This window comes from Lynx rufus, unplaced genomic scaffold (genome assembly GCF_022079265.1).
Source record: "Lynx rufus isolate CCGP_SWC_20201006 ecotype Redwood Valley unplaced genomic scaffold, mLynRuf1.p SCAF_2, whole genome shotgun sequence".
NCBI classification, from domain to species: Eukaryota; Metazoa; Chordata; class Mammalia; order Carnivora; family Felidae; genus Lynx; species Lynx rufus.
This window is the reverse complement of record NW_025814834.1, coordinates 77,439,581-77,466,631: the sequence shown is the minus strand read 5'-3', so window position 1 is coordinate 77,466,631 and position 27,051 is coordinate 77,439,581. Positions and strand designations below refer to the sequence as shown.

At 34.2% G+C, this 27,051-nt stretch overlaps 1 protein-coding gene across 2 annotated transcripts in view; it reads left to right on the top strand.

Annotated features, from left to right (window-relative positions):
- GALNT13 (polypeptide N-acetylgalactosaminyltransferase 13) overlaps positions 1-27,051 on the top strand; it is a 470,520-nt gene that overhangs the window by 258,387 nt on the left and 185,082 nt on the right. For both annotated transcript variants that reach the window (XM_047085690.1, XM_047085689.1), the window contains exon 6: positions 11,526-11,643. In XM_047085690.1, coding sequence (XP_046941646.1) covers positions 11,526-11,643 — 118 coding nt within the window. The remainder of the gene's footprint in view (positions 1-11,525; positions 11,644-27,051) is intronic.

Below are 27,051 nucleotides of genomic sequence, written 5' to 3'. Positions count from 1 at the left end.
TAGATAACTAAGAGGTAGCCAACATTCATAGTAAGAAAATACTGATATCATTCACAAAGGTAAAGATCTACATAGAAATTGACCATTATTTTTCATATTTCATTAATTAAAACAAAAAAGGAAACATCCAACTTGCAATGTTTTAACCACAATTTGTGTGCTTTTATTGTCGTAACATGGAGACCCAATGAAAATCTAAGAATATTTTATCTATTTGCCTCAGTAACTGCACAATATTTCACTTTCTAAAATGCTGAGGGAGCTGGAACAAGAGAAACAGAGAAACCTCAGTCTTTGCTGAAGTTTCCAAATTTTTATGGCAAAAGGTTAATTAATTCATGGGCTATGTTGTAACAGCCTGCAGGTAATTTTCATCAGCATAGCTGTAATGTGAACTTTCTTTGTACTTGTAATCTATTACTTGAAGACGTGATCATTTTTCTCACATTCGTACAAACAGATAAATCATCCTAAGGTGTTGAAGACACATTTTTTTTTCCTACTTGATTAACGGAATTCTGAATAGCTACAGTGATTAAAATGGGGTTGAAATTTTAGTTTTCTTAGCAGAATGCTTCATTTAAAATGTCAGCTGTGACAGAACTTTCTAGTGACTATAATTGGCTAGTTAGTCATCATTTAGAAATACAATCATGCATCTGCATACATAGAGAACCAACTTGAACTTATGACTTAAGCTTAGTTGTACCACATTTAAAGTAAAGTTTATAATGGTTATATGTATTATTCTACTGTCACCTCTGGGCTTTGGTATTTTCATTTGGATATTAAGTGGAGTTTGCAAAATACTTGGTATTTGTGAAATTATGAGTACGGAATAATAGCACACATAATCTTGAACATTTGGTCTTCTTTAATCAGTATGCTGTCCTTGACATTTCAGTAGTCCTATTATGTGACTTTTCAGTAATATCTCAATTATATGTGCAACAATAGGGTAATCAAATTGTTACACTAGAGGTCATAAACGGGGAGCTTATGTGTCAGACATGCTTTGTAGATATGTTTTTTTGGCGTACATAGTTTTTTACATTAAAAAAATACCAATGTTTTAAAAATGAGATGTTCTAAGTAAATATATGAATTTTTAGCTATTCTTGAAAAGACAGAAGATCTTGCTACAATGGTCCTGTATTCTTACTGGGCACCATCCGGTGGAGTTAAGTAGAAGCTACCCTTTAGAAATGGCCCGAAAGGTTAGCCCAGTGCCCCACCTCTATTTTTTGTGTGTTTCTGACTCAGAGGCTGAGGATCAGTGTCCATTTGTCATCATTCTTATACTTACAGAAATGTTTTGGTACCTGTGTCCCAGTCAAAAGCCAGAGAAATATGCTTATTGCAACTATAAATCTTTTAAATTTGTGACCTTGGGGTGCCTGGGGGGCTCAGTCAGTTAAGTGTTTGACTTTGGCTCAGGTCATGATCTCACCGTTCATGAGTTTGAGCCCTGCATCGGTCTCTCTGCTGAGTCCATTCCAAATCCTCTGTCCCCTTCTCTCTCTGCCCCTCCGCTGCTCATGCTCCCTCCCTCTCTCTAAATAAATAAATAAACCTAAAAAAATAAAAATAAATAAACAAATTTGTGACCTTGACTTCCAAGCTACTGCCTAAGAAATACCTGAGTTTGAAACTCACCAAACATGTTAGCCCGGTATGAATATGCGTCTGCATTACCTGAAGGAACAGGCAACCTGTAGCAAAAGTTATCTGGTAGTGTAGATAATCTCCCAAATGATTTCATTCATTTGGGGGTGCATGCCGTTTTCCAGTACATGTAATTTTCGACTTGATATGCTTCAGGCTATTAAAATGAGTTAGGTTACATATGCAAACGCACATGCCATCACACTGTTGAGCACTGTGCTAGGTTCTGTACATACAACGATGAATCTGGCTGATTCTGCCCTGATGTGGCCCACTGGCACTGGCCATGTGTATGCTAGACAAGAGAATGAGGCCAGCCTAAGTGGCCAGAGTGTTGATGCACAGGAGTTAGACTACGTCAACAGCTAGAGTGCTATGTGCTTCTGGAAAAGAATCTGGCTTTAATCTTATTGGTGGTTTTAGTCTCTTAATTTATGCCCTGTCGTAAATCCTCAATAAGTCCTCAATAAATAAATAATAAAGTTATAAAGATATTAGATTCTACTTTAATCTCTCATTGATTAAAATAGATTATTAATTTATTAAAAACCTGCCAGTGAGGGGTGCCTGAGTGCTTCAGTTAGTTAAGGGTCTGACTTTTTATTTCGGTTCAGGTCATTGTGAGTTCAAGCCCCGACTGGGCTCTGTGCTGACAGTGTGGAGCCTGCTTGAGATTCTCTCTCTCTTTCTCTCTGCCCCTCTCTCTCTCTCAAAAATAAATAAGTAAACATTAAAAAAAAAAACTACCAGTAATTTATCAAGTCTGTATAACTTTCTTTATCTTTTGTGTCTTGCCTTATGGACTCTTTTACATTTTGTCCTTATTAATATTCTTAATAAGACTTCATCCTTACGTGGAGTACCATGCTCAATATCTTTCTAAAGTAAAACAAAGAGTTTTAGATTTTCTTCTAATATTTGCTATCATAATAAATCAAACATAGATATAATGATGAGTTTTATTCTTTACATATTTTACTTACTTGAATATCCCTTTTTATTAACATTTGTCTGATATTATAGCTTAATTTTTCTCTCAATTGGAATCAGGAGTTTATAAAGAAGATCAAATAAATTAAACATTATTAATAATTTCTCAGATTGGGGCGCCTGGGTGGCGCAGTCGGTTAAGCGTCCGACTTCAGCCAGGTCACGATCTCGCGGTCCGGGAGTTCGAGCCCCGCATCGGGCTCTGGGCTGATGGCTCAGAGCCTGGAGCCTGTTTCCGATTCTGTGTCTCCCTCTCTCTCTGCCCCTCCCCCGTTCATGCTCTGTCTCTCTCTGTCCCACAAATAAATAAACGTTGAAAAAAAAAAAAAAAAAAAAATTTAAAAAAAAAAAAAATAATTTCTCAGATTATAATTACTGTTCCTTTACTGTGAAAAACTCATAAGATGTTCACATATATTATTTCCTGTAACCTTCTGGAATGATATCATTGAAGAAGCATTGAAGCTGGCTTTGGAAGATCTGGGTTTTATTTAAAAGCTACTCCAGGGGCGCCTGGGTGGCGCAGTCGGTTAAGCGTCCGACTTCAGCCAGGTCACGATCTCGCGGTCCGTGAGTTCGAGCCCCGCGTCAGGCTGTGGGCTGATGGCTCGGAGCCTGGAGCCTGTTTCCGATTCTGTGTCTCCCTCTCTCTCTGCCCCTCCCCCGTTCATGCTCTGTCTCTCTCTGTCCCAAAAATAAATAAACGTTGAAAAAAAAAATTTTAAAAGCTACTCCAATAAGGAAATTACCCATTCTTTTCAATAATAAAAGGAAAATTATTCTCCCTCTCTTGTTTAACTCATGACGTGCTAAAATATTAAATGAGAAATATATTTGAAAGGAGTTATTTAAAATTTATTTCTGATAATATACATCACAAACATATGCCCTGCTAAAGAAATGTGACAAGTATCTGGAAGTATAGAGAAGCAGAAGTATTTTGTTATATTTCCTTCCAGAGTGTTTCTTTTCAGATATGTTTCTCCACAATTTAAAAATTGATATATTATGGGGCTCAGTCAGGTGAGTGTCAGACTTCAGCCAGGTCATCCCCTCACGGCCGTGGGTTCAAGCCTCCTGTTGGGCTAGATGCTATCAGCATGGAGCCCATTTCAGATCCTCTGTCCATCTCTCTCTCAGCCCTTCCCCCACTCACATAGGCTCTCTCTCTGTGTCTCAAAATTAAATATTAAAAAATTGATATATTATTAGTATTTGCCCATGGCCTTTTTTTCCAAGTAAAAATTGGAGTGGCTGCTAGAATCTCAATTATTTACTTAGATTTTCCTTTATTTTTTGCAAATACAATTGAGAGTTATTTTACACATTATTTTTTGCCAATTATGTTTTCTGATCTATAGTTTTTGCATATACTGTGGTCTTTTTAGAATTATGCAACCAAGGAAGATGAAATTCATTTTAATATTTTTGATATCTTTTGCCAGTTTGAATCCCCCCCAAAAAAATTATCACTGACTCTACTTTATTGTTCTTCTAGTAAGTATAATTAAAAAACACTTATTTTATCCTATAAAATGTTATCCAAATATAAGACAATATTTCCTATTATTTAATAACAGCTAAGAATATATTTCTTAATTTTTACCTGTTAGATTTTCTCTATTTGATTTTCTCAGTGCAATGAAAATATATTTTTACTCTGGAGGAAAGAAACAGAAATAGATATTCTCAAATCCTGTGAGACACTTCTTTACAATAGGAGATATTAACACAAAACACAGGGAGGGGTCAAATTTATGTGAAGAACAAAGACTTTGATAGAAAAAGTTGAACTTTGGAATGTTCTAATTGTTCAACATTCCCATCTATTCGTGTTAAGTTATGATATGTGTTGGTTTTGAAAGAAAAAAAATCCACCTTAGGTGGAGTATGTGAATCTATATTCTTTGGAGAAAATAGCGCATTTATATTATATTACCTCCTAATGGTTCAGAAGATAATTTACCACACTTCCCTTGTGGTCTGTTGAGATGAAATGAAAACAGAGCATTAATTGAAACATTTAAAACATCTTGCCCCATTGTTTATTCTGACCCATCCTAAACATAAATGAAAGAAAAAGGAAAGATAAAAAAAATTACACCAATTATTGTCATTGGAAGCTTGGGGTTTTATCAGGTTGTGAGGATTATGAAAAAGGATTAAGAAAAAAGGGAAAAAAAATAACTATTCCCTTCCTGGCATATAGGTCTTTAAGCACAAGTTAAAGTATTTGATTCCAATACTTGTTGGTAAATGGATCTTTGGCAGCAAAATGAGCCATTTGCCCATATCAAGCAGAATTTTCTTTTTTTATTCTTATCCTTTAAAAATAGCTTTGTTTGTGTTCCATAGGCTGTACAGGATGGAACATGCTTCCTTGTGCAGAGTCTAAACCAGCATGAGTGCTTAAATAGTCTCCTCTCTACCAAAAGCTGCATCTTCTTACCCAAATACATGTTCAAATGAGTACCTCAGCGTGCAATATTTCACTAAACCCCATTTCATTTCTCTGTAAAAACCTTTAAATAAATTCAACATCTGGTTATTCATCACTAATAAAATAATAGTTATGCTACTGCTTCCTTTCTATCTTTTCTGCTTTCTATTTTGGGGATAGTAGAATAAAGAATGAAGGAGGGAAACTCAGTTTCTAAACCTGCAAAATGGTTAACCAAATTACATTTTATGATTAAAAAAATTGAGATTATGTGAATATTTTGGCTATTTATGCTTCACATTTGTGTAAATAATAAAATATGTGTGTTTATCATTTCTCTTTATTATGGCATATAGTATATGAGAAATGTTATTAACACAGAGGTACACACTTACAGTCTAGATATTGTGTTATTTGATCATTGTGAATAACAGCCTGATGCTGAGCTACAGTCTCCCAAATCTTTAGACTTTTTCCCCCAGAGATGTTATTTATTTGCCAAGTGAGATTAATAGAATCCTAATATGTTAAAGGGAAAAATTAGTGAGAAGAAATGATGTTTCAATAACTTTGAAAGAAATTGCTTTGAACAGCAGTGCTAAAATTCACAGGACAACATTGTACATAATTTTGGAGCTGAAATCAGGAAAAGTGTATTTCTAATTATCTATGCCAAATTCTATGATGTATATTGATAAACTGAGTGATTACAAACTGATAAAGAGCAAGAGAGATATGTAGGGAGAAGGAGAGAGGAAAGGAAAGGAACATTATTTCCTTAACTGGACCACTACCTAACTGGGACTCTCAAACAAGTCATTTAAACACATTGCAACTAAATTTGGTTGACCAAATCTGTAGGGATTTTAAAGCTCTAAAATACTACAATTCTATTAAAAATTAATTAGACTTGGAAAATAATTCTTAAAGAGCTGATTATAATCTTGCCAAACACAGATGTTTTCTCTTCCTTATTAAAATTAATATTTAAATATGTAGTTCTTATTTTGTACTGGTACTATTCTAAGAGTGTAACATGCATTGTTACATACATCCTCATTTTATAGATGATTAATTGGAGCCCAGAGTTTAAGTAGTTTACCGAAGATCACACTGTGGGGTTGAGTTTTGAGCTTAATCAGTCTAGATACATAATCCAAGCTCCTAAAAACTAAACTCAGTCCCCTCTTGAGTCTCCCGTGGTCTACCTGCTTCTCACACACATAGTTATCCTAGTGTGGAATACCGGATATATCATCTTATTGGTGGAAATGCAGGCATCACAGTTGAACATTACTGAATGATCAAATGTATTGTCATAATTTCTTTAAATTTACCAACTTCTGGTGAAATGCTTCTGTATTTTTCCATGTCAAATGCTTACTTTTTGGAGTCCTTTCCTATATTCTACATTGTTGCAAAACTTTGCATCTTTAATTCTAAAATACTACCAAACTCAAATCCCAAAACTTTTAGTAGATGTTACAATCCTGGAATTAGTATCTTTGTTACTCATCAGTTTAGCCAATGTGAAGAATGAATAATTTTTTTTAATTTCAAAGATAAAATTGCACATGATTTTAACTTACAAATAGATTGTATTATGGTCATGGGGATACATGCTTATTTGTTTATTTCACGTATTTAACAAATATCTATTAATAGTCCAATAATATTAAACCAATATATTAGCTATATGTATAGAGGTGATAAAATGTATACAAAAGTACATATAATACTCAAAAAGAAGTGACACAATGCCTTGAGAAAGACAGGGCTATCGAAGGAGGCAGAAGTGGGAGATTATATCCAGACTGGAGAAGGAGGGCTGTACTGAGGGCAGGCTGCATGGAATAACAGCCTTCAGCATAAGAATAGAGCACATTTGAACATACAAGAGGAGTTTAAAAAGGAAAATCCTTTTTAAGTGACAAATGGTTGTGGACACACGTACCAGGGTGGGAAAGTATGAAGCATTTATTATTAACAGCTTAACACTTGGAATACAGGGAAATAGTTAAAAGGAATGGAGATATCCTTTGGATGGCACCACATCACTGGTGCCAGAATAGGAGCTGGGATTTATTTCTTAAAATAGGTATTTAAATATCTGGTTGACACTTTGAGAGGCGTTTTGATTTAGAGAAATTAATCTGGCTATGGTTTGTAGAATAAATTTTGGAAGCAACAGACTCTAGAAGCAAGAAGATAATAAAAGAGACATGAGAGGACTAAACTTGGACAGTGACCATGATAGCAGAGAACAGAGATAAGAGTCAAAAATACTTCGGGGGTGGGGGGTGGAAAGAAGTATTTGGGAAATGATTAAATGAGGCACAGAAAAGAAAGTTGCTAAAAGGGGTCTTATCACTCGGTATTGAAATTCTGGAAGGAAATAGAAGACAATGAAGGAGAAGCAGATATGGAATGGGTAGCATATTCTCAGTGCTATTTTATATACCCTGAGCAGAGTCAAAGGGGTTTTTTTAGAAAACATCTAGAAAGGAATTAGAAAACCACAATGCAGAAAGACGAAACAAGAAAAGGAAACACAGATTAGGACTCTGCCTCACAAAGATGACGATAAGAGGCATAAAACAAATGAACTTATGCAGGTAAGGAATATAGGAAGAGGAAAGTTCCATTGAGAGACTCTTAGGGAGACTACATATTGGGACAAAAGAAGACAATTATTAAGTGCACACATCTACAAAACATTATTATGATTGTATATTTCACTCATGTCATAGATATGCAACTAAGAACTGGAGACAACCAGCAAGGAAAAGGAAGAGGAAGGGAAATCAATAAGATTCATAAAATAAATAGGAAAAACCTCTCTGGAAGAATGCTGTTGGAGTCAGAGATGAAAAGCATTTCATTCAGGGAGGTTGTTGAATTATGTCCAAATGCTTCCGAAGGAAGACATTTTAAGGAAAGCCTATTCAAGTTCAGAATCAGCAGGACCCTTTTAGAAAGAGGTTACTGTAGAGATGGGAACAGAATCCAGATTCGAGTTAGAAGGTCAAGAGGAATTGAGGGAGTATGTAGAAAGCATCCTTTCAATAAGGTTACCAGTAAAGGGAATAGATAATATATGTTCCCTCATTTCAGTGAGTAGCAGGATGGAGTGAAGGGCTATTTTGGTTTAGTATAGAACTTGATTGAACAGTATTGTAAGCTCAAGGGGATGATCTAGAAATCAAAGTCATAGAACATAAATGTAATAGTCAATGAACAAGTAGCTGAAAGTGTAGTCAGAAAAGAGCCAGCTGAGGGCAAAAGAGTAAACGTTAGCTCACAATGAGGAAAGGAGATACTGTTTCCTCTGAGGCAGGAAGAAGGAAAAGCCATGAGGAGATATATACACGTACTGAGGTAGAGATTGGGGGAGTGTAGATTTCATGACTGAAGAAATTTTTTTATTTATGCATTGCCTTAATCGTCAGTGTTTTGAGGAGAGTCTGAGACTTAGATAAGAGTCAGTTAAAAAAAATGAGACAGGTGAACAGATTAACACAGATGAAAGAATTGTTAGGTGTTGTAGACTAAGCAGAGAGTCAATAAGTTGGACTTGTGGTATAACTAGTTGACCTCATCTTATTACTCTTTCAGTGAGTCTCTGGTTCCTAGATGCAGAAGAGAATAATACAAGGGTAGATTTACCCAGACACTGATATTTACGAAAAGAGAATTGGGTCAGATAAGGGAAGGATAGAGAATTTAGGAGGCTAAGCTATTTTTTCACTGACATGGCAAAATCCTGGAGAGAGATTGAGAGGAGGAGAAGGGAACAATTCCCGAAGCGGGTCATTACGTGAGGCGATGGAGTAGCAGAGGAACCCTAAGAGGCATTATAGGATAAAAAGTGACTGTCACACGCTTGAAATAGGGGGGTTAAAAATAGAAAGCTGTGTTTAGCAAAGGCAGATTTCAGAGTTCAACATCTTGGATCTGAAGTAGATTCAAATGATTTTGAAATCCAAAATGAGGGTGTGTATGGGACGTCGTAAGTGAAGGACACTCAAGACCTTTGAACGATTATCGATAACAGCAGTGATGATGACAAAGATATACCACCTAACCTTACCAACGATTTGTTATGTGCTGGGAACTGTGCTAAGTGCTTTACTTCTACTAACTCAAATCATCTTCACCTACTGACTGTGTAGGTAATATTCACAGCCATTGGGCCGATTATTTGTCCACCCAAAATGGATTGAATTGATTAATAAGGTTAGATGATATATAGATTTTTAATTTTCTAGGCACCCTAAACATTTAAAGTCCACACAGGCATATGAAAATAGTTCATTAGGGACAATACAGAACGATCAACTTAGAACAGAACATGTTGCATAACACCATAGATATTATATAAGGCACAGTCTCTAGATTACTTGAGAGAGCTGACATTGCAAATACAAAAAAAAAATCTTTCTAGGAGCATCTGTCTTCAGAAAATACAGGATTTTTTTTTTTTAGTAATTGTGATTTTATGTTTTTATTTTTGTTACTTTTTAAGCATAAGTGAAATCTGAGTCATTCTTATGGTTAAATATAGAAATTATTTTAGTCATTTATTGTACATTTCTCATATATTTATAGGAACTATGACCAACTGTAAGATGAAATTCAATGCATGTATTTAAGCTAAATGCATTAGTACTTTATTAGTAAATAGATAAGTGGGTAGGCATTCTGAACTGATCATTAAAAATGCATCACTTAACATTCTTAAGCACTTGGTTGCATTATGATAAGATAATTGCAACGAGTTTTGTTCCTTTTTTCATTAAATAGACTATGTAGCACTATTACACCTTATATAGTAATTGCCATAGAGTTCCAAAACCCCAATCAGGTGAGGGTCATGGCTACTCCATAATTACCATCTGTTTAGCTCTGTTAGTGTTTCTCATTATATCTCAGAAGGTCAGTGATTCTGTTCATGATAGGAACACAGCAAGACCAGAAGTAATAAAATAGTTCTGAGACTAGGGATGCTGTGCTAGTCCAGCTGACGGACAGTTAATTGCTTGAGTATAAAACAGTGAGAGCACTGGGAGAAATAGAGAATTTTGCAATATGGTAGATATCCAAGTACAGTATTATTTGGTGGTTTTTCAATGAACTATACTGTTCAATTAGAGGACACGAGCATATCCTGTGACAGAAGAGGATATAATCTCCAGAAAAGGAAAACACTTGTTTTTTTTGTTTTGTTTTGTTTTGTTTTGTTTTGTTTTGTTTTGTTTTAACAATCTCCATCTACTCGAATGTCCAAACCCCGTAGACCAGTGTTTCTCCTTTTTGCTAGCACATTAGAATCAGCACCGGACTTTACACACTATCAAAGGTTTGGCCCCACCCCAGGCCAATTAAATCTGAATCTGTGGAGTGTGAGTGATACCCAAGCATGGAAACGTGTTTTTTAAAAGTGCTTCCAGTGCCTCTAATGTACTATGAAGGTTTAAAACTACTTTTCTACAATTAACATTAAAAAATAATCATCATCAGCGTAGATAGGTCCATTTGTGAAAAACTAGAATTATCTTTTTTAGTTTGAATCATACTGGTTATATAGGAAGACTTGTGCAGTATTAGCCATTGACTTTAATTAATCTTTTAAAATTAATAATTAATTAATCCTTTAAAAACTGAACATCTGACTCCTTAGTTTCAGTAGAGAAATTTCAAGTGTGAGAATCAAAAGGCATTTATTCCTAGGAAAAAGTTTTAAAATCTGTGCCAAATATTCTTCTAAGCCTCTAAATAACAAATGTGATTTATGTTTATCTAGGGTCATCTGATTAACTCTATCATTTTAATTGGGTAAAAAGAAGAATAAACAATTAGATGTAAAGCTCTTGCATTAAAAAATATGTAATCACCATTAGATACTTAATTGCCTATAAACATTTTATAGCGTTTGATATTTTTCATATGAAATAGGCTATAGATCTTTTCACAGAGAAACCATTTCCACAAGTTTCTAGTATTCATATTAAAATGATTTATAATTAGGCAACAAAAGATCACAACTTGTAGTTTCATGACCAGTTAATCTCTTTAAGGGTAGGGCTAAGAGCCCTAACTTCTTTTCACTATGCTTTTCAGAAGGAATTTACATACCCGCCTCTTAAGTGGCCAGTGTTCCTTCCATTATTTGATCACCTATAAGAAAAACATAGACTAACCTAAATTTAGTTTTACAGAAAATGTGAACTAAAATGCTACTTAATAATTTTAAAACCTCTTACACTTTGGTTTTATGTTTCCAGTTTGAGATTTTTGAGTACTAGTTTTTTTGTTTTTGTTTTTGTTTTTTTTTAATTTAAAATGTCTCAGAACTATTTGCTACAGTCTCATTAAACTCCACACATTGTTTTCAAAAGATATTCTTTTCTTTTTGTTTTTTTTCAACTAGGACCCCTACTATGGCTGGTGGCCTATTTTCTATTGACAGAAACTACTTTGAAGAGATAGGAACTTACGATGCAGGAATGGATATCTGGGGTGGAGAGAATCTTGAAATGTCTTTTAGGGTAATTGCATTTTACTTTATTTTTTTTTTTTTTTACTCTGAACACACTATGCTGTAGCATGCACATATAGACCCAGTAATTTACTGTCAAATCTTTTTTTTGTGAAGTGATGCAAATTACTGATCAGTTGGTCATTTTAATACTTATTTTGAAGCTCTGCTAGTCTTTTTGCATGCAATATTTATTGTTAAATGGGAAATTGCAGCTACTTTTAAAGTTTTCGAAAATAATTCTTTTATTCATAGTATAAAGACTTCAGGGCTTTCAGGTTTTGAATAAAGAAGGGCTTTATTTTTTAAATAAAGCATTACCCTATAAAATCAGATTGTGTTTTTGAACTGAAACTTGGAAGTGTTTATGTTACCTGAATTTACAAATGGTACCTGTGGCTATTCTCAAATACCTTTAAGAATAACCTGTGGTCAAAGGAACTCTGGATAATTCTGCAAGTAGCATGTTGGATTTCACATTTATAGACATTATTATTTGATGAATCAGTTTGAATAATGCAAAATTACTTATTAAATGACTTCCAAACAGATGAAAATTAAGAGCTAATCCTTTGTACGTATGATATTGGGAAGTGTATGAATAATTTTAAATTTCATTATATTCAGAAATTTAAAACGGGCACATAAATGTGCCTTCATGCTAACAAATGATATATGCTGGGATACTGTGATTTCTTCAAACCACGTATATTATTATTTTTAAATGAAATAAGTTAGTAACATGTTTTTTTTCCTTTAATAGAATTTAAATGAAATATTCAAAACATTGTATTGATTTTGCCAAAATTGTGTAATGAAATTATTAGTATTTAGATATATTTATCTATGAAGTTCAAGAGTTATGACAATTTCTCATTTAGAAAGTAAAGTTTGTTTTTCACTAACAAAATAGAACTATATTTGATGTTCTGCAAGAAAGGTCAATATCTGAGAATAAGAATTACTTTGAATTTATATAATATGGAATTTAGTGAATCTCAGATAATCTGGATCATTTTAGGAGCACAGAAATAGCCTTGTTATATATTTTTTGCCTATAAACCTTTCTTATAGCCAAATGTCTGAGAATACCATTAGTTAATGGATTGTTCTTGTTTCCATATTTGCTTATATACTTATAGTCAGATTAGAATTTGCTCTACAAGATTTCATACCATACGCAGGAATATATTCTTGACGTCAGGCACATGATACACAACCTTTAGGGACATTTGGGGACCCAAGCTTTTTACCTGGTGTAGTTCTCACAGTGGAGTAAATAAGAGATGGCAGTTAATAAAAGAAGAACAAAAGAAAGAAAAGGAAGGAAGGAAGGAAGAAAGGAAAGAAGGAAAGGAAGGGAAGGAAGGAAGGAAAAAGGGAGCGTGGGTATGTAAAAACTGAAAAAAAGTTTTGTTCTTACCCTGAGATGTAGTGATGAGAGTATTTATTCATTCATTAACCAACATTCATTAGATGTTGTGCTGGGATCACATAAGGAAAAAAAATCAGCATACCAATATTACCATTATCTGTCATCCTACTGCCCACCTTTTCCCCTAAGATTCTTATTCACATCTTTTCTCCTCACCCATTAAACTTGATTCTCTGCCAAGGAACTCCCCTTACTTTCATCACATAGTTCACCTACTGGATGGATACTCTTCATCTAACTAATTGAAAGACGCATTAGGGAGGAACTTGGTGGAGTATTATGAGAAACCAGGAGAACATGATCAGGAAATACAACAGAAATATAAAAGTTCCAAAAAGAGGGATTTGAGAATATGGTAGGCAAAGCAGATACTAGGAGGACAGAGTGAATGCAACTGGTGGCCTTAGATTGATTAGATTCCTAGAAAATGACACAGGAAGTTGGTTATGATTGGTTGGTTGAGATTACTAAGAAATAGAGTACAGTAACTCCCCCATATCTGTGGTTTTGCTTTCCATGGTTTCAGTTACCTGTGGTCGACTATAGTAAAGAAACAGATGATCTTCCTTCTGACATATTGTCAGAAGGTCAGTAGTAGCTTAATGATATGTCACAATGCCTATATCATTCATGTCACTTCATCTCATCACATAGGCATTTACCATCTCACATCATCCCAAGAAGGATGAATACGATACAATATTACCAGAGAGAGAGAGAGGGAGAGACCACATTCACGTAACTTTTATGAGAGTATATTGTTATAATTGTTCTATATCATTATTAGTGATTAGAGTTAATCCCTTACTATGCCTAATTTTTAAATTAAACTTTATCATAGGCATGTATGTGTAGAAGGAAAACATAGTATATATACATATATGGTTCAGTGGCATCCTTGGTTTCAGGAATCCACTGGGGGTCTTAGAACATATCCCCCATGGATATGGGAGGACTCTGGTAATAAGTGACTGTTTTTTGAATATTTTAAAACACATCACTGTCTTTAGTTTCCATATCCTTTCAATAGAAACAAAACATATATTTTGCTTTCTATTAGACTCTTCATTCATGTTTTACTTTTCTTTCTATGACATGAATGTAAATGTACACTTAAGAATTAGTACTCTTGGGGCGCCTGGGTGGCGCAGTCGGTTAAGCGTCCAACTTCAGCCAGGTCACGATCTCGCGGTCAGTGAGTTCGAGCCCCGCGTCAGGCTCTGGGCTGATGGCTTGGAGCCTGGAGCCTGTTTCCGATTCTGTGTCTCCCTCTCTCTCTGCCCCTCCCCCGTTCATGCTCTGTCTCTCTCTGTCCCAAAAATAAATAAACGTTGAAAAAAAAATTAAAAAAAAAAAAAAAAGAATTAGTACTCTAGCTGAGGAAGATATTGGGTAAGAGAAAATACTAGACAGTATATAAGCAAAATAATGAGACTCTCTCTTTATATTAATTTTATGAAAAGGTGTGTGACTTCATGAAATGATAATGTGTTGAGTACTTAAACTCAGATGGCCTGAAGCTAATATCCAGGTCAATCATTATGCAACTGACATATATTAAACATGTTGTATGTTCATTTTTCAGATACTGAGGCTACAAAAGTGAATAAGGCATGATGCTTTTACTTTCACAGAATCATTTCTTTGAGAGATACATAAGTATTGTTGACAATAAAATGTGGATCATTTCTTTTATAAATGTATGTATGAGGTTTTCTGGTCTCTGAAATGTTAGTATAGGCAAATCATTTAACCTTCATTGTGAAAAGGTGGTTATAATAATAGTGAAACTCGTGTTGTTTTGTAGCTCTAGTCTGTGTAGGTAGGGCAAGGAAAAAACATAGAAATATTAAGCACTTGCAAAATATTAGGATTTTGGCTGGCCTTAAGGATTCCAAGCCAACCCAAAGGAATATATTTGTGTGGATTTACTTATAACAATATAGCTTGATATTTGATGCCCAGAGTATTAAAAGTACTGAGAGATATTGAAAATTTGATGAAAACTCTAGATTTTCCAAGAAAGATACATCCATTCCCTCACACAAAATAGGGCTGAATACAGTTTTAAAGGGTTGACGAATTCCTTGAAGTGTCAAGATAAACATCTTTGGCATAAAAAAAAAAAAACAAAAAACAAAAAACAAAAAAACAGTGACTTCTAATACTTACAAACCTTGTAAGTAGAGTCGTTGAGAATTGAACTCCACCATTATGAGACCAGTGGCTATGCTACTAGCATAGTACTACCTTCCCATTAAGATGTATCTCTTCCTAATCTGACAGTCCTAACAGCTGATAGTATTAGGAGAAGCTAACAGGTAAATGCGATCTTCCTTCACAGTTCTGAAATGGCTGTGTCATCTAGTAATCTTATCTTCCTCCTACAGGCTTTAGCCTCTTATGGTAGATGACATCCAAATATGGATGGGAAAATATGTACAGGTAGCTCCTAATTCTTCTGAAAATTTAGTCTCATATATTGCCCTCCACTCCATTATGTTACAGTCATTGAAATATCATAAATTCTGAGAATATTGTCTAAATATACATGTTAATTTATTCAACCTATATTTATTGAGTTCCTATTCATTAGTTATACGGGATACAGTTGTAAACAAAACAGACAAAACTGTATGTCCTTATGGCACTTAATTTTAGTGGAGACAAATAATAAACAAAAGAAATGAAATATGTTAATGTATTAGTGATAAGTGTTAAAGAGAAAAAAATAAGGAAGGGAAGAGGAATATGAAACGGTAAACATTGGAGATGGGTAGGGGTTGAAATTTTAGATAGGAAGAACTCAGAAATGAATATATATAAAAATAACTGGTGGCAAAATGGGCCCAGTATGGTATGAATTTACCACCAAAAGAATCATCTATCTTTAAATGATGTCCGTGATGTCAACATATGTACCATCCAAGAAGCATTATCACCAAAAGTCCTTGCCTTTTATGAGCAATAGCACAGGATCAGTATTTCCAAGAGTGCACAGTATTTTGTTCATTTTAAAATCAGATAATCTACCATTGTGGAACCAATTGGGGTTATGGAAAAAGAAAGTAAGAAGGTGACCAGAGGAGGATCCCACTTCCATGAGAGGTAGACTAGGGTTACAAGAATCGTCTGGGAGTTGGACAGCCTGGGTTCAAGAGCTGGCTGGAGCACTTAACAGCTGTATAAATTTGGACAAGGTAGCTTGTCTTCTAAGCTTTAGCTTGTTTATATCTGGGCAAAGGAAGATTGTGGCACTTTCCTGATACGTGTTTGGGGAAGATTAAATGAGATTGTATATACAGTGCTAAGTACCCTACTTACCCCACATAAATTGTGTCATGAGTGGCAGCTGTCATGACCAAGTCATGACACTCCTGAGCATCACTTAGTAACAACCTTGACCTTAATTATCTGACCTTGAATACAAATAATCAAATGAGTATACATGAAAACCCCTTTAAAACAAGAATATGCAATACTTACATAAAGTGCTATTGCTCTAAGCGGTAGTCGAGGTGTGCTTCTAAAACTCCTCTGGCCAGAAAAGAGATCACATTTTAGAAAAGAAAAAAAGAAAAAAAAACTTTTTTTTTTGTTTTTTTTACACTGCTATAGCATCCTTTGAGATAACTACAGGCATTAAGAACCTAGACTTTATTTCCCCATGCTCATAAAGCAGTTTAAATAAAAATTTCAGTTGAAAAAATGTTATTTAGACTTGGTATAATATGTAAGATTTAAACACACACCTAAATCAATCAAAAATGGACAAAATGTGTGAAAGAAGACTTTCATGACATGGGACAGCGAATCATTCAGGACAATAGTCTCAGAGATGGGAGCCAAAAAAGGAGAGCCCTTATGTTTGCCCCAGCTTACTGCCTTGAAAAAGTGCCTAGATGTCAGCACCAGAAGGAGGACCTCAGCAGATGCCACTGTACTCCTGAGTTGAGAAGATAAAGCTGAGTGCTGGAGGAGACCTGGGCAGGATAGAATTTGGTGGACAGAATATTGGAAGGAGAGCTGCACAGACAGAACTTAGGACACATTGAGTACTGATAGTGCCTATGTGTGAGCAAACAACTAAGTTTGAGGAAAGAACCATCAGTAAGATTAGAGGCCTCACTGCCCAGTGCTGACTCAGGACCAGCAATAGTGCCTGTACTCTCCAGCCAGAGTGATTCATGGGGCATGGGGAAAGATAAATATTGGGAAACTATATAATACACGTCTTTTTTAAATTTTTTACTAAGAGTTAAAATTTTATTTCCAGTATAGTTAACATACACTTTTTCAGGTATACAATTCAGTGATTCAACACTTCCATACATCACCCAGTGCTCATCACCACAGGTGCCCTCCTTAATCCCCATCACCTATTTCACCCACCTCCCAACCCACCTCCCCTCTGGTAACCATCCGTTTGTTCCCTACAACTGAGTCTGTTTCTCTTCCCTCTCACTCTCTCTCTCCCCCCTCCCTCCCTCCATCTCTCCCTTCCTCTCTCTTTTTTCCTTTGATTATTTATTTCTTAAATTCCACATATGAGTGAAATCATATGGTGTTTGTCTTTCTCCAGCTAATTTACTTTGCTTTGCATAATCCTTTGTGGCTCCATCTCTGTTGTTGCAAATGGCAAGATTTCTTTCTTTCTTTTTTTTGCCTGAATAATATTCATATATATATATAATATTCATATACATATATAAAATGTGGTCTTTATCTATTTATCTGCCAATAGACACTTGGGTTGCTTCCATAATTTGACTATTGTAAACAATGCTGCTATAAACATAGGGGTGTGTGTATCCCTTTGAATTAGTGTTTTTGTATTTTGGGGGTAAATACCCAGTAGTGTGATTGCTGAATTTATTTTTTTGAGGAGCATTTATAGTGGCTGTACCACTTTACATTCCTAGCAACAATGCACATCCTCCAACAACACTTGTTGTTTCATGTGTTTTTGATTTTAACCATTCTGACAGGTGTGAGGTGACACCTCATCGTAGTTTCACTTTATGTTTTCTTGATGATCAGTAATGTTGAGCATCCTGACATGTATGTGTTGGCCATCTAGATGTCTTCTTTGGAGAAAGTTCTGTTCATGTCTTCTGCCCGTTTTTAAGTGGATAATTTGATTTTTGGGTGTTGAATTGTATCAGTTCCTTATATTTTATTTATTTATTTATTTATTTATTTAGCATTTAAACCCAAGTTAGTTAACACGTAGTGTAATAATCATTTCAGGAATAGAATTTAGTGATTCATCACTTACATATAACACCCAGTGCTGATCCCAACAAGTGTCCTCCTTAATGCCCCTGACCCTTTAAGCCCCTCACTCAACCCACCACCCTGCCAGCAATCCTCAGTTGCTTCTATGTATTTAAGAGCCTCTTATGGTTTCCATTCCTGTTTTTATATTATTTTTGCTTCCTTCCCTTATGTTCATCTGTTTTGTATCTTAAATTCCATATATGAATGAAATTATATGATATTTGTCTTTCTCTGACTGACTTATTTCACTTACCATAATACATTCTAGTTCCATTCACATTGTTGCAAACGGCAAGATTTCATTCCTTTTGATCACCGAGTATTATTCCATTGTATATAAATATATGTCATATCGGGGCGCCTGGGTGGCGCAGTCGGTTAAGCGTCCGACTTCAGCCAGGTCACGATCTCGCGGTCCGTGAAGTTCGAGCCCCGCGTCGGGCTCTGGGCTGATGGCTCGGAGCCTGGAGCCTGTTTCCGATTCTGTGTCTCCCTCTCTCTCTGCCCCTCCCCCGTTCATGCTCTGTCTCTCTCTGTCCCAAAAATAAATAAACGTTGAAAAAAAAAATATATGTCATATCTTCTTTACCCATTCATTAGTTGATGGACATTTTGGACTCTTTCCATACTTTTGTTATAGTCAATAATGGCTGCTATGAACATTGGAGTGCATATGCCCCTTTGAATCCATACTCCTGTATCATTTGGATAAATACCTAGTAGTGTAATTGCTGGATCATAGGGTAGTCCTATTTTTAATTTTTTGAGGAACCTCCATACTGTTTTCCAAAGTGGCAACACCAGTTTGTATTCCTACCATCAATTCAAAAGTGTTCCCCTTTCTCCACATCCTTGCCAACATTGGTTGTTGCCTGCATTGTTAATTTTAGCCATTCTGATAGTGTAAGGTGATATCTCATTGTGGTTTTGATTTGTATTTCCCTGATGATGAGTGATGTTGAGCATGTTTTCATGTGTCTGTTAGCCATCTGGATGTCTTCTTTGGAAAAGTTTCTGTTCATGTCTTTTCCCCATTTCTTCATCGGATTATTTGTTTTTTGGTACAATACACTTCTAAATAGCCTGTGGATCAAAAAAGGAGTCAAAAGTGAAATTAATCATTTTTTAACTGAATGAAAATGAAAACACAGCATATTAAAGTTTGTGGTACCACTAAAGCAATACTTAGAGGGAATTCATAGCATTAAACATCTATATTAGAAACAAGAAAATAAGATCTAAAATTAATGAGTTCAGATTCCACATTCATAAAAGAGGGGGGAAAAGGAGAGTAAACCCAAAATATCTAAGAAAAAAGGAAATAATAAAGATTGAAGCCAAAATTACGAAATATAAAAGAGGAAAAGTTTAGATGAAAGCAATGAAATAAAAAGCTGTTTCCTTGAGAAGATCAATAAAACTGATAAATTTCTAGCCAAATTTAATAGGAAAAATAGAGAGAAGACACAAAATACCAATATTAAGAATGAGCAAGCTAACTTCATTATGGATTCTACAAATATTTAAAGTGTTATAAAGTAATGTTATTAACAATATTATGACAACAAACTTGACAGCTTCGATAAAATAGACTACTTCCACAAAAGACTCAAACTATCAATGCTTACAAGAAAACATAAATCAAGCAAATACCCCTGTATCAAGGAAAGAAATGAAATTTATGGTGTAAAAAAAAATTTTACAAAAGAAACTCTATGTCAGATGACCTCACTGGTGGATTCTACCAAGCATTTGGGGCAGAAATACAAACAGTTCTACTCAAACTTCCAGAAAACTGAAGAGGATATAATACCTCCTAACTCAAACTACTAACTAACTCCTAACTAACTCCTAACTATTACTAACTGCAAACTCAAATCGCAAAACTTGACAGACCTTACAAGAATAAAAACAAATGAGTAAAAAAAGGGGAGTATTGTCAATATATATATTGCTGGAACAACTGGATATCCATGTGGACAAAAATTTCTTAAATCCATACCTCACACTATTTAAAAATTTATTCAAAATATAAAACCTAAAATTATAAAAGGAAGCATAAGAGAAAAACTTTTCTACCTTTGAGTAGACAACCCATAGAAGTACAAATTGATACATTGGACTTCTTCAAGGTGAAAACTTTTGCTCTTTAAAGCCACCATCAAGACATTGAAAGAAAAAGGCACTCGATAGGAAGAAATTGTCAACAAATAATATACCTGATAATAGACTTGTATCAGAAAAAAAAAAGACACTTAAAACTCAATATTAAAAAAAAAAAAAAACCCAATTAGAAAATGGCTCAAAGCTTTGAACAGACACTTCACTAAGGCAGGCATAAAGATGACAGGTAAGCACATGAGAAAATCCTTAATGTTATTAGAGAAATGGAATTAAAGCCATAATGAAATAACACTATGCATCTATTAGAACTGCAAAAGTTAAAAAGGACCATGTTGGTGAGAATTTGGAAGAACTATACACGCAATGGAGCTGGGAGTGTAAAATGATACAATAACTGGGAAACAGTTTTACTTTTTTTTTTCTTTTTAAATGTTTTACTTTTATTTTTATTTTTGAGAGAGAGAGAGTCAAAGCATTAGCAGGTGAGGGGCAGAGAGAGAAAGGGAGACACAGGATCTGAAGCAGGCTCCAGGCTCTGAGCTGTCAGCATAGGGCCAGATGCGGGGCTTGAACTCACAAACCACGAGAATATGACCTGAGCTGAACCATGAGATTATGACCTGAGCCGAAATCAGACATTCAACAGACTGAGCCACCCAAGCACCCTGTTTTTACTTTTTCTTAAGCTACTCTTAGCTATTGCTCAAAGGAAAGGAAAACATAAGTTCATACAAAGAGATGTGTACTAATGTTCATAGCAGTTTTATTTACAATAGCCAAAAGCCAGAAACAATCCACATGTCCATCAAAAGGTGAATGGATAAACTATGGATTATCCATACATGGAGTACTACTGAGAAAAATAAAGGAACTATTGATACACCCTACAAAATTTTGAATTTTGAAATAATTAACACTGAATCAAAGAAGCTAGACCAAATAGATTCCATACTATATGAGACAATTCATATAAAATTTTAGTAAATTCAAGCTAATCTGCAAGTGACAAAAAGCAGGTAAGTTGTCCAGGAATAGGCTATTGGGATGGGAGAGGAGAAGTGGAAGGAGGGGGCACATGAAAACTTCGGTGGGTAATGGATGTATTCATTTATCGTTATTGTTGTGATGGTTTTGCATACGTAGTTTAAATATATACAGTTCAATATATGTTAATTATACTCAATAAAGCTGTAAAAATATGAACACACACACACACTCTGCAGACATCCTCCAAGGAGAAAAAAATGAAGGGAAAATGTAATAGATGGTATCTAGTCAACTGTAGACCTCTCTACTTTAGTCTAGATTCTCACTACATGTTAGCCCAGTTACTTTTAAATACCATATTTATCAGAGTCTAATAATTTCAGGGCAAATTGTGTGGATTAAATGAGATTTATTGAACTTTTCAATAAGCTCTACCATACTATGGAAATATGAATTTTATTATTATCATTACCCTTAAAATATCAGCTGTTTTGTCAATAACCAACATTTTAATCAGCAGGATGGAATTTTCTTTAAATGCCCCAATTTTCTTTTTCTTCCAAATCACAATGAAAACAGCAGTATATTTATCTGAAGGATACAACCAAGTAGAATGTCTTATGATGTGAAATCCATTTATTTCCAAATTGCACAAGCAATGAAGTGGAAAAGAAATGGAGCTAACATAATAAATAATGGAAAAATGAAAGGCAAAGGTTCTTACTGAACAGAAAAGTATGGTAAATGAGCCAAAGAAGTTTGTAGACTTTTTGGGGATTATAGTATCCAGGTTCTTGAAAGTATTTAAAGAAAGTAAAGAACTTCCTAGAAATGTCCACACAATTCAAATATTGACAAGTAAAAATTTCAGTTATGATAATTTGTTAGAAATCACTTTAGACAAAAAATCTAATTATTTTTTAGAACTCTGCCTTTTTTTAAATTTACTTCATGCAAATTTGAGCAGAATGGATTGTCAGTGTGTAAAACTTGACTGTATTCATTTATTTGGCCATAGAAACTGGATTATCATGGAAATATTTCAGTTAAGTGAACTTAATCTCACCAGATTCATGTGTTGTCCACAATTTTGGTGGACGTGATTTTGTGGAACCCTTTCCTTTAAATATAATAAAGCACTTTCTTCATGTTAATATAGAGATTTCTTAGCCTCTTTTTCCCCTAGCTTCGTCGAGGTATAATTGACAAATAAAAATTGTATATATTTGAAGTTTCCAACACAATTTGACAATATATTTTGTCAAATGATTACCACTATCAAACTAATGAACACATCCATCACCTAAGATAGTCACTTGTGTGTGTGTGTGAGAGAGAGAGACAAGAACAGTTAAGATCCACTCTCACCAAATTTCAAGTATGTAATGTAACATTATTAAGTATAGTCACCATACTGTACGTTAGATCACAGAACTTATTCATCTCATAAGTGAAAATGTGTACCCTTATAACCTCTTTTCTAAAAAAAAGCTAGGAGATCATAAATGAGATCATGTTCATATGTAGACTCATTAAAGACTATAAACCAATATTAATGATTATTTGGTCCATCAGACTTTCCTCTGGTTACCTATTTGGTGCAAGATAAACCTTAAACTTAAACCTAAAAATGTTTAGCTTCTGTGCTTATAATTAGCTCTTCTGGCATCTGGGCAACCACTCTACCCTAAACCATTGTTTAAACATATCTCTTTATTCAAGCACTTTATTCTTTATTTAATTAAAACCACAGAATAAAATATCTCCAGGTAAGAGGTAGCTGAGACATTGTTTCTAAAGACTGTATTACATCTATTATATATGTTTAAGCATTTGGGTCAGTAGGAGCCATATGGTATTCAATTAAGCCATCTATAGAGGACTCAATTTTTCCAAAATGAATGTTCTAGAATTTTATTTTGAATGTTAATTACAACAAATACCTGATTTCATATGGTTCCTTAGAAAAAACAGGTGAATAACAGGAAATTATATATTAATTAAACTTTAGAAGAATGTTAGCAAACATTAACAGAACTTGTTTGGCTTTTAAAGCTTGTAATAGTCTAAGGCTTGGTTATTTTGATATGGTAGCTATACCTCTTCATTTAAACTATTCTGATGCACAAAACCAGATGTGAGAATAAACTTATATTGGATGGTCATTGACATGATTCTTCACCTTCCAAACATACTACATGAAGACATATTTTTAGAAATATAAGGCATTGTAGGAGACTTAGGGATGCCAGAACTTGTTATTAATCCCTGACTGTTTTTAATAGTCACTTAATTATCTTTTAAAGTGTTTTTTTTTGAAAAATAATTTTTTGTGTTGTCTGTACCCTTCACAGTCTAAAACCTTCTCGAACTAACATTTACTGCTTCTTTTTCATAACTTCTCACAGTCTTATCACGTGAGTGTTTCTTTGGAAAATGTAAACGTGTACTATATTTACCAACCTGGAAATACACTCATCTAATGTCTTTCCCATTCTGTCTACACTCTATTTGCTATTCTATCCATTTATCTATCTATCTATCTATCTATCTATTTATCTATCTATGAATTCTAGGTGAATGTGAATAATTAAATATTTCTGAAGACCCGGAATGTACATCTTTAGTAGTAGTTATTATAAAGGAAGGATATAATGTGATAAAAAATGTATGTATTTAAGAAGTTTATAGCATAAATGTCTGTATTGCAAATGAGTGCTGAGTGATGCTCACCAGACATCCTGAAGGAATTGGGGCTCAGATAATTAAGAGAAGTGGGAAATTATGAAACTCTGGAACATGGATAGGAATTAAATGCATAGAAAGAGGAAGAAATTGAATTAAAATGATATAAAATAATACATTTTTGTTTCCATAAATGTATAAAGCAGAGATGAATTACATTTTTATAATTTTATTTGGAAATACACATTGGAAATATATTTTTTTAAAGATCACTCTAAGTTTTGTTCAATCTTCTTGGATTAAACTGTTTAATGGAAATAAAGGTACACCAAGAAGAAGCTATTGATTTCCAAACTGTGATAACAGCATCTTTGGCAATATTGTTCTTTAACAAATACAGGAATATTTCAAACATTCTAGGCAGAACTTCCCTGCATATATCAATAAGCCAGGTATACCTGGCTTTTTCAGTGAGTTTTAGTGCATTGAGAAACTTAACAATCAGTATTAGAGACAAATATCTGAAATGTTGGGAAACACACCCCAATTCTGTGACTGTTTTTTGACGCTTCTCTGCTAACATGTACAGATATCTTATGCACACCCACATGAACTATAAAAATCTTTATGATCCTTCTGATCCTAAATATGAAAGACCTCAGTTTAACTGTTTGAATTTATGGCAGTAAAAAGAGCTATATGAAGAATGTTAATTTGCTCAGAAGTATTGCACAGAAAAGTTTGACACCTTTCATTATGGCTAAGCTTACTAACACCTCCTATTAAGTGTACTTAATCATTAAAAAATGGTCCTGAGAAGTAAGGCAATTATCCTACTGATTTACATTTGAAGGGCATCTAAAATATTCTGATAATGAAATGTTTAACTTTCTTTTTGTATCTAAATGTGTGCTGCTGTGAATTAGATTTAAACTATTTATTTTACAAATTAAGGTTCTATTTTTTCTTCATGGAAAGGGCAAGTTAAATAACTTCTAAACAGATTTCTAGTATTGACATTCGAAGAATCATTGACATATACTGTGTTTGATTAAAAGAAATAAACCTGACATTAAATTCAAATAAAGTGTGCGAACTTAGTTCAGAAAATATACTCATGGTAATTTAGATCTTATGCTAGAGGATGATGATAGACAATAAATCCGTAAAGAAAATTAATCCCTTAGTTTCAGGTAACGACAACTGCACTGAAGAAAATAATATGAGAGGTGGAGATCTGCACTATGTTAGAGTGGTCAGGGAAGACTTCTAGGGAGGCATTTTAGCTAAGACCGAACTGACAGCAAGAATCCAGCTGCACAAGGATTTATTCTGAGGGAAAATATTCAAGGTAGAGCAGAATGCAAGATGGAGTAAATACAAAAGGCCTTAGACAACTATGAAATGATGAGCTGAATTCTCTCATTCCAAATAAGATCACAAATATCCTAAGGCTTTTGGAGAAGGAAAGGTTTCTTGTTCAAGGATTAAGAAATAATCAGTCTCTCAGAACAATATTTGGTTGATTGATTTATTAAGCCAATAGTTAATATGTACCTGCTATGTACTAAGCACTATACTAGCTACTAGAGATGTAAAAATGAACAAAAATGGTGTTTATTTTTTGATGAGGCTTTACATTTACATAGCACTTTGTAGAATTCTTTTACACATATATGATCATAACACGTCTCAGCATGGGTTAACTATATGAGGAGTTTTCTCCCCCATAGATTTAGTTTTATCTTTAATGCCCTTTGTAATGTTTGTATTATACTTCAGGTTACCGCTCTGTAGCAGCCAGGTATCAACCTACCCTCATTTTACCCATCAATAAATATAGTTATAAACTTAGACCTGAATTACACAGTGTGGTTGTTATATATAAGAGATGTGGTTCTTGATCTCTCTTAGAGAGTCCAGTATGGTCTAGGTATTGTCTGCAAGTTCAGATATAAAGTGCATCAAGTTCAAAAGAAGGACAGATTTCTGTGATGGAGGATAGTCAGGGAAGAATCTATAAATTAAAAATCCAAGGGTCTTGTCTTGTAGACAAGGAGAGAGGAGAGGAACAGGGGCTAGAAACTGGCAAGCTCTCAGATCTGTATTCCTGTGGCCCTGCTTTGTGCTTGGAGCCATACCTAAGTTTAGGCTAGAATATCTGGTCTCCCCACCTTTTATTTTCCCTCTTGAAAATTACATGAATAACATATAACTAAATCATGAAATACGTATTTTGCGGAACTACGATTCAAGTGACAATTAATGAAGTATCCATTAAAAACTCATGAAATTGAGCCTATTATTTTTATAAGCCCATATTTGCTCCATTAAAAAATTTTAGGACAGAGTTCCAAAATTGTTGTTTTTATGTAAGTACATTCAGTTGAGAAACCTAGTGCACCTTGCTAGCCAAACTTAATGCATTCAGAATTGAATTCATGCACTTTTTATTAAAGAGCTAAATTTAAATCTCTATGGTAACTACTGCAATAAATGTGCAACGTCTTAAGCTATGATTATACTGTCACACTTAGTGATGTCTATCTTAAGTACATGACTACCAATCGTTTTACTGTTGTTCTAGTCAACCAGAAATGTAGTTAAAAAAGGAAACCAATTATGAGATTTATTTAAATAAGGCTGACTGATTTCAGCAATAACAGATTTTAGATACTAGGAATTATTCTTTTGAAGGTGTGAAATAATGTTGAGGGAAGACTTTGATTCAACTGTTCAGAAATTGAGTATTAAGTACCAATAAAAGTCAGTTTTAAGTATCATTTGAAAGGTAGTCTGATACTTTATGTTGTATCTTTGTGTTTTTAAACTTTACTAAACTTTTTTATTATACTTTTATATTTTATTAAGCTTTTTAATTTTATTTTATAATGACCCTTAAAAATA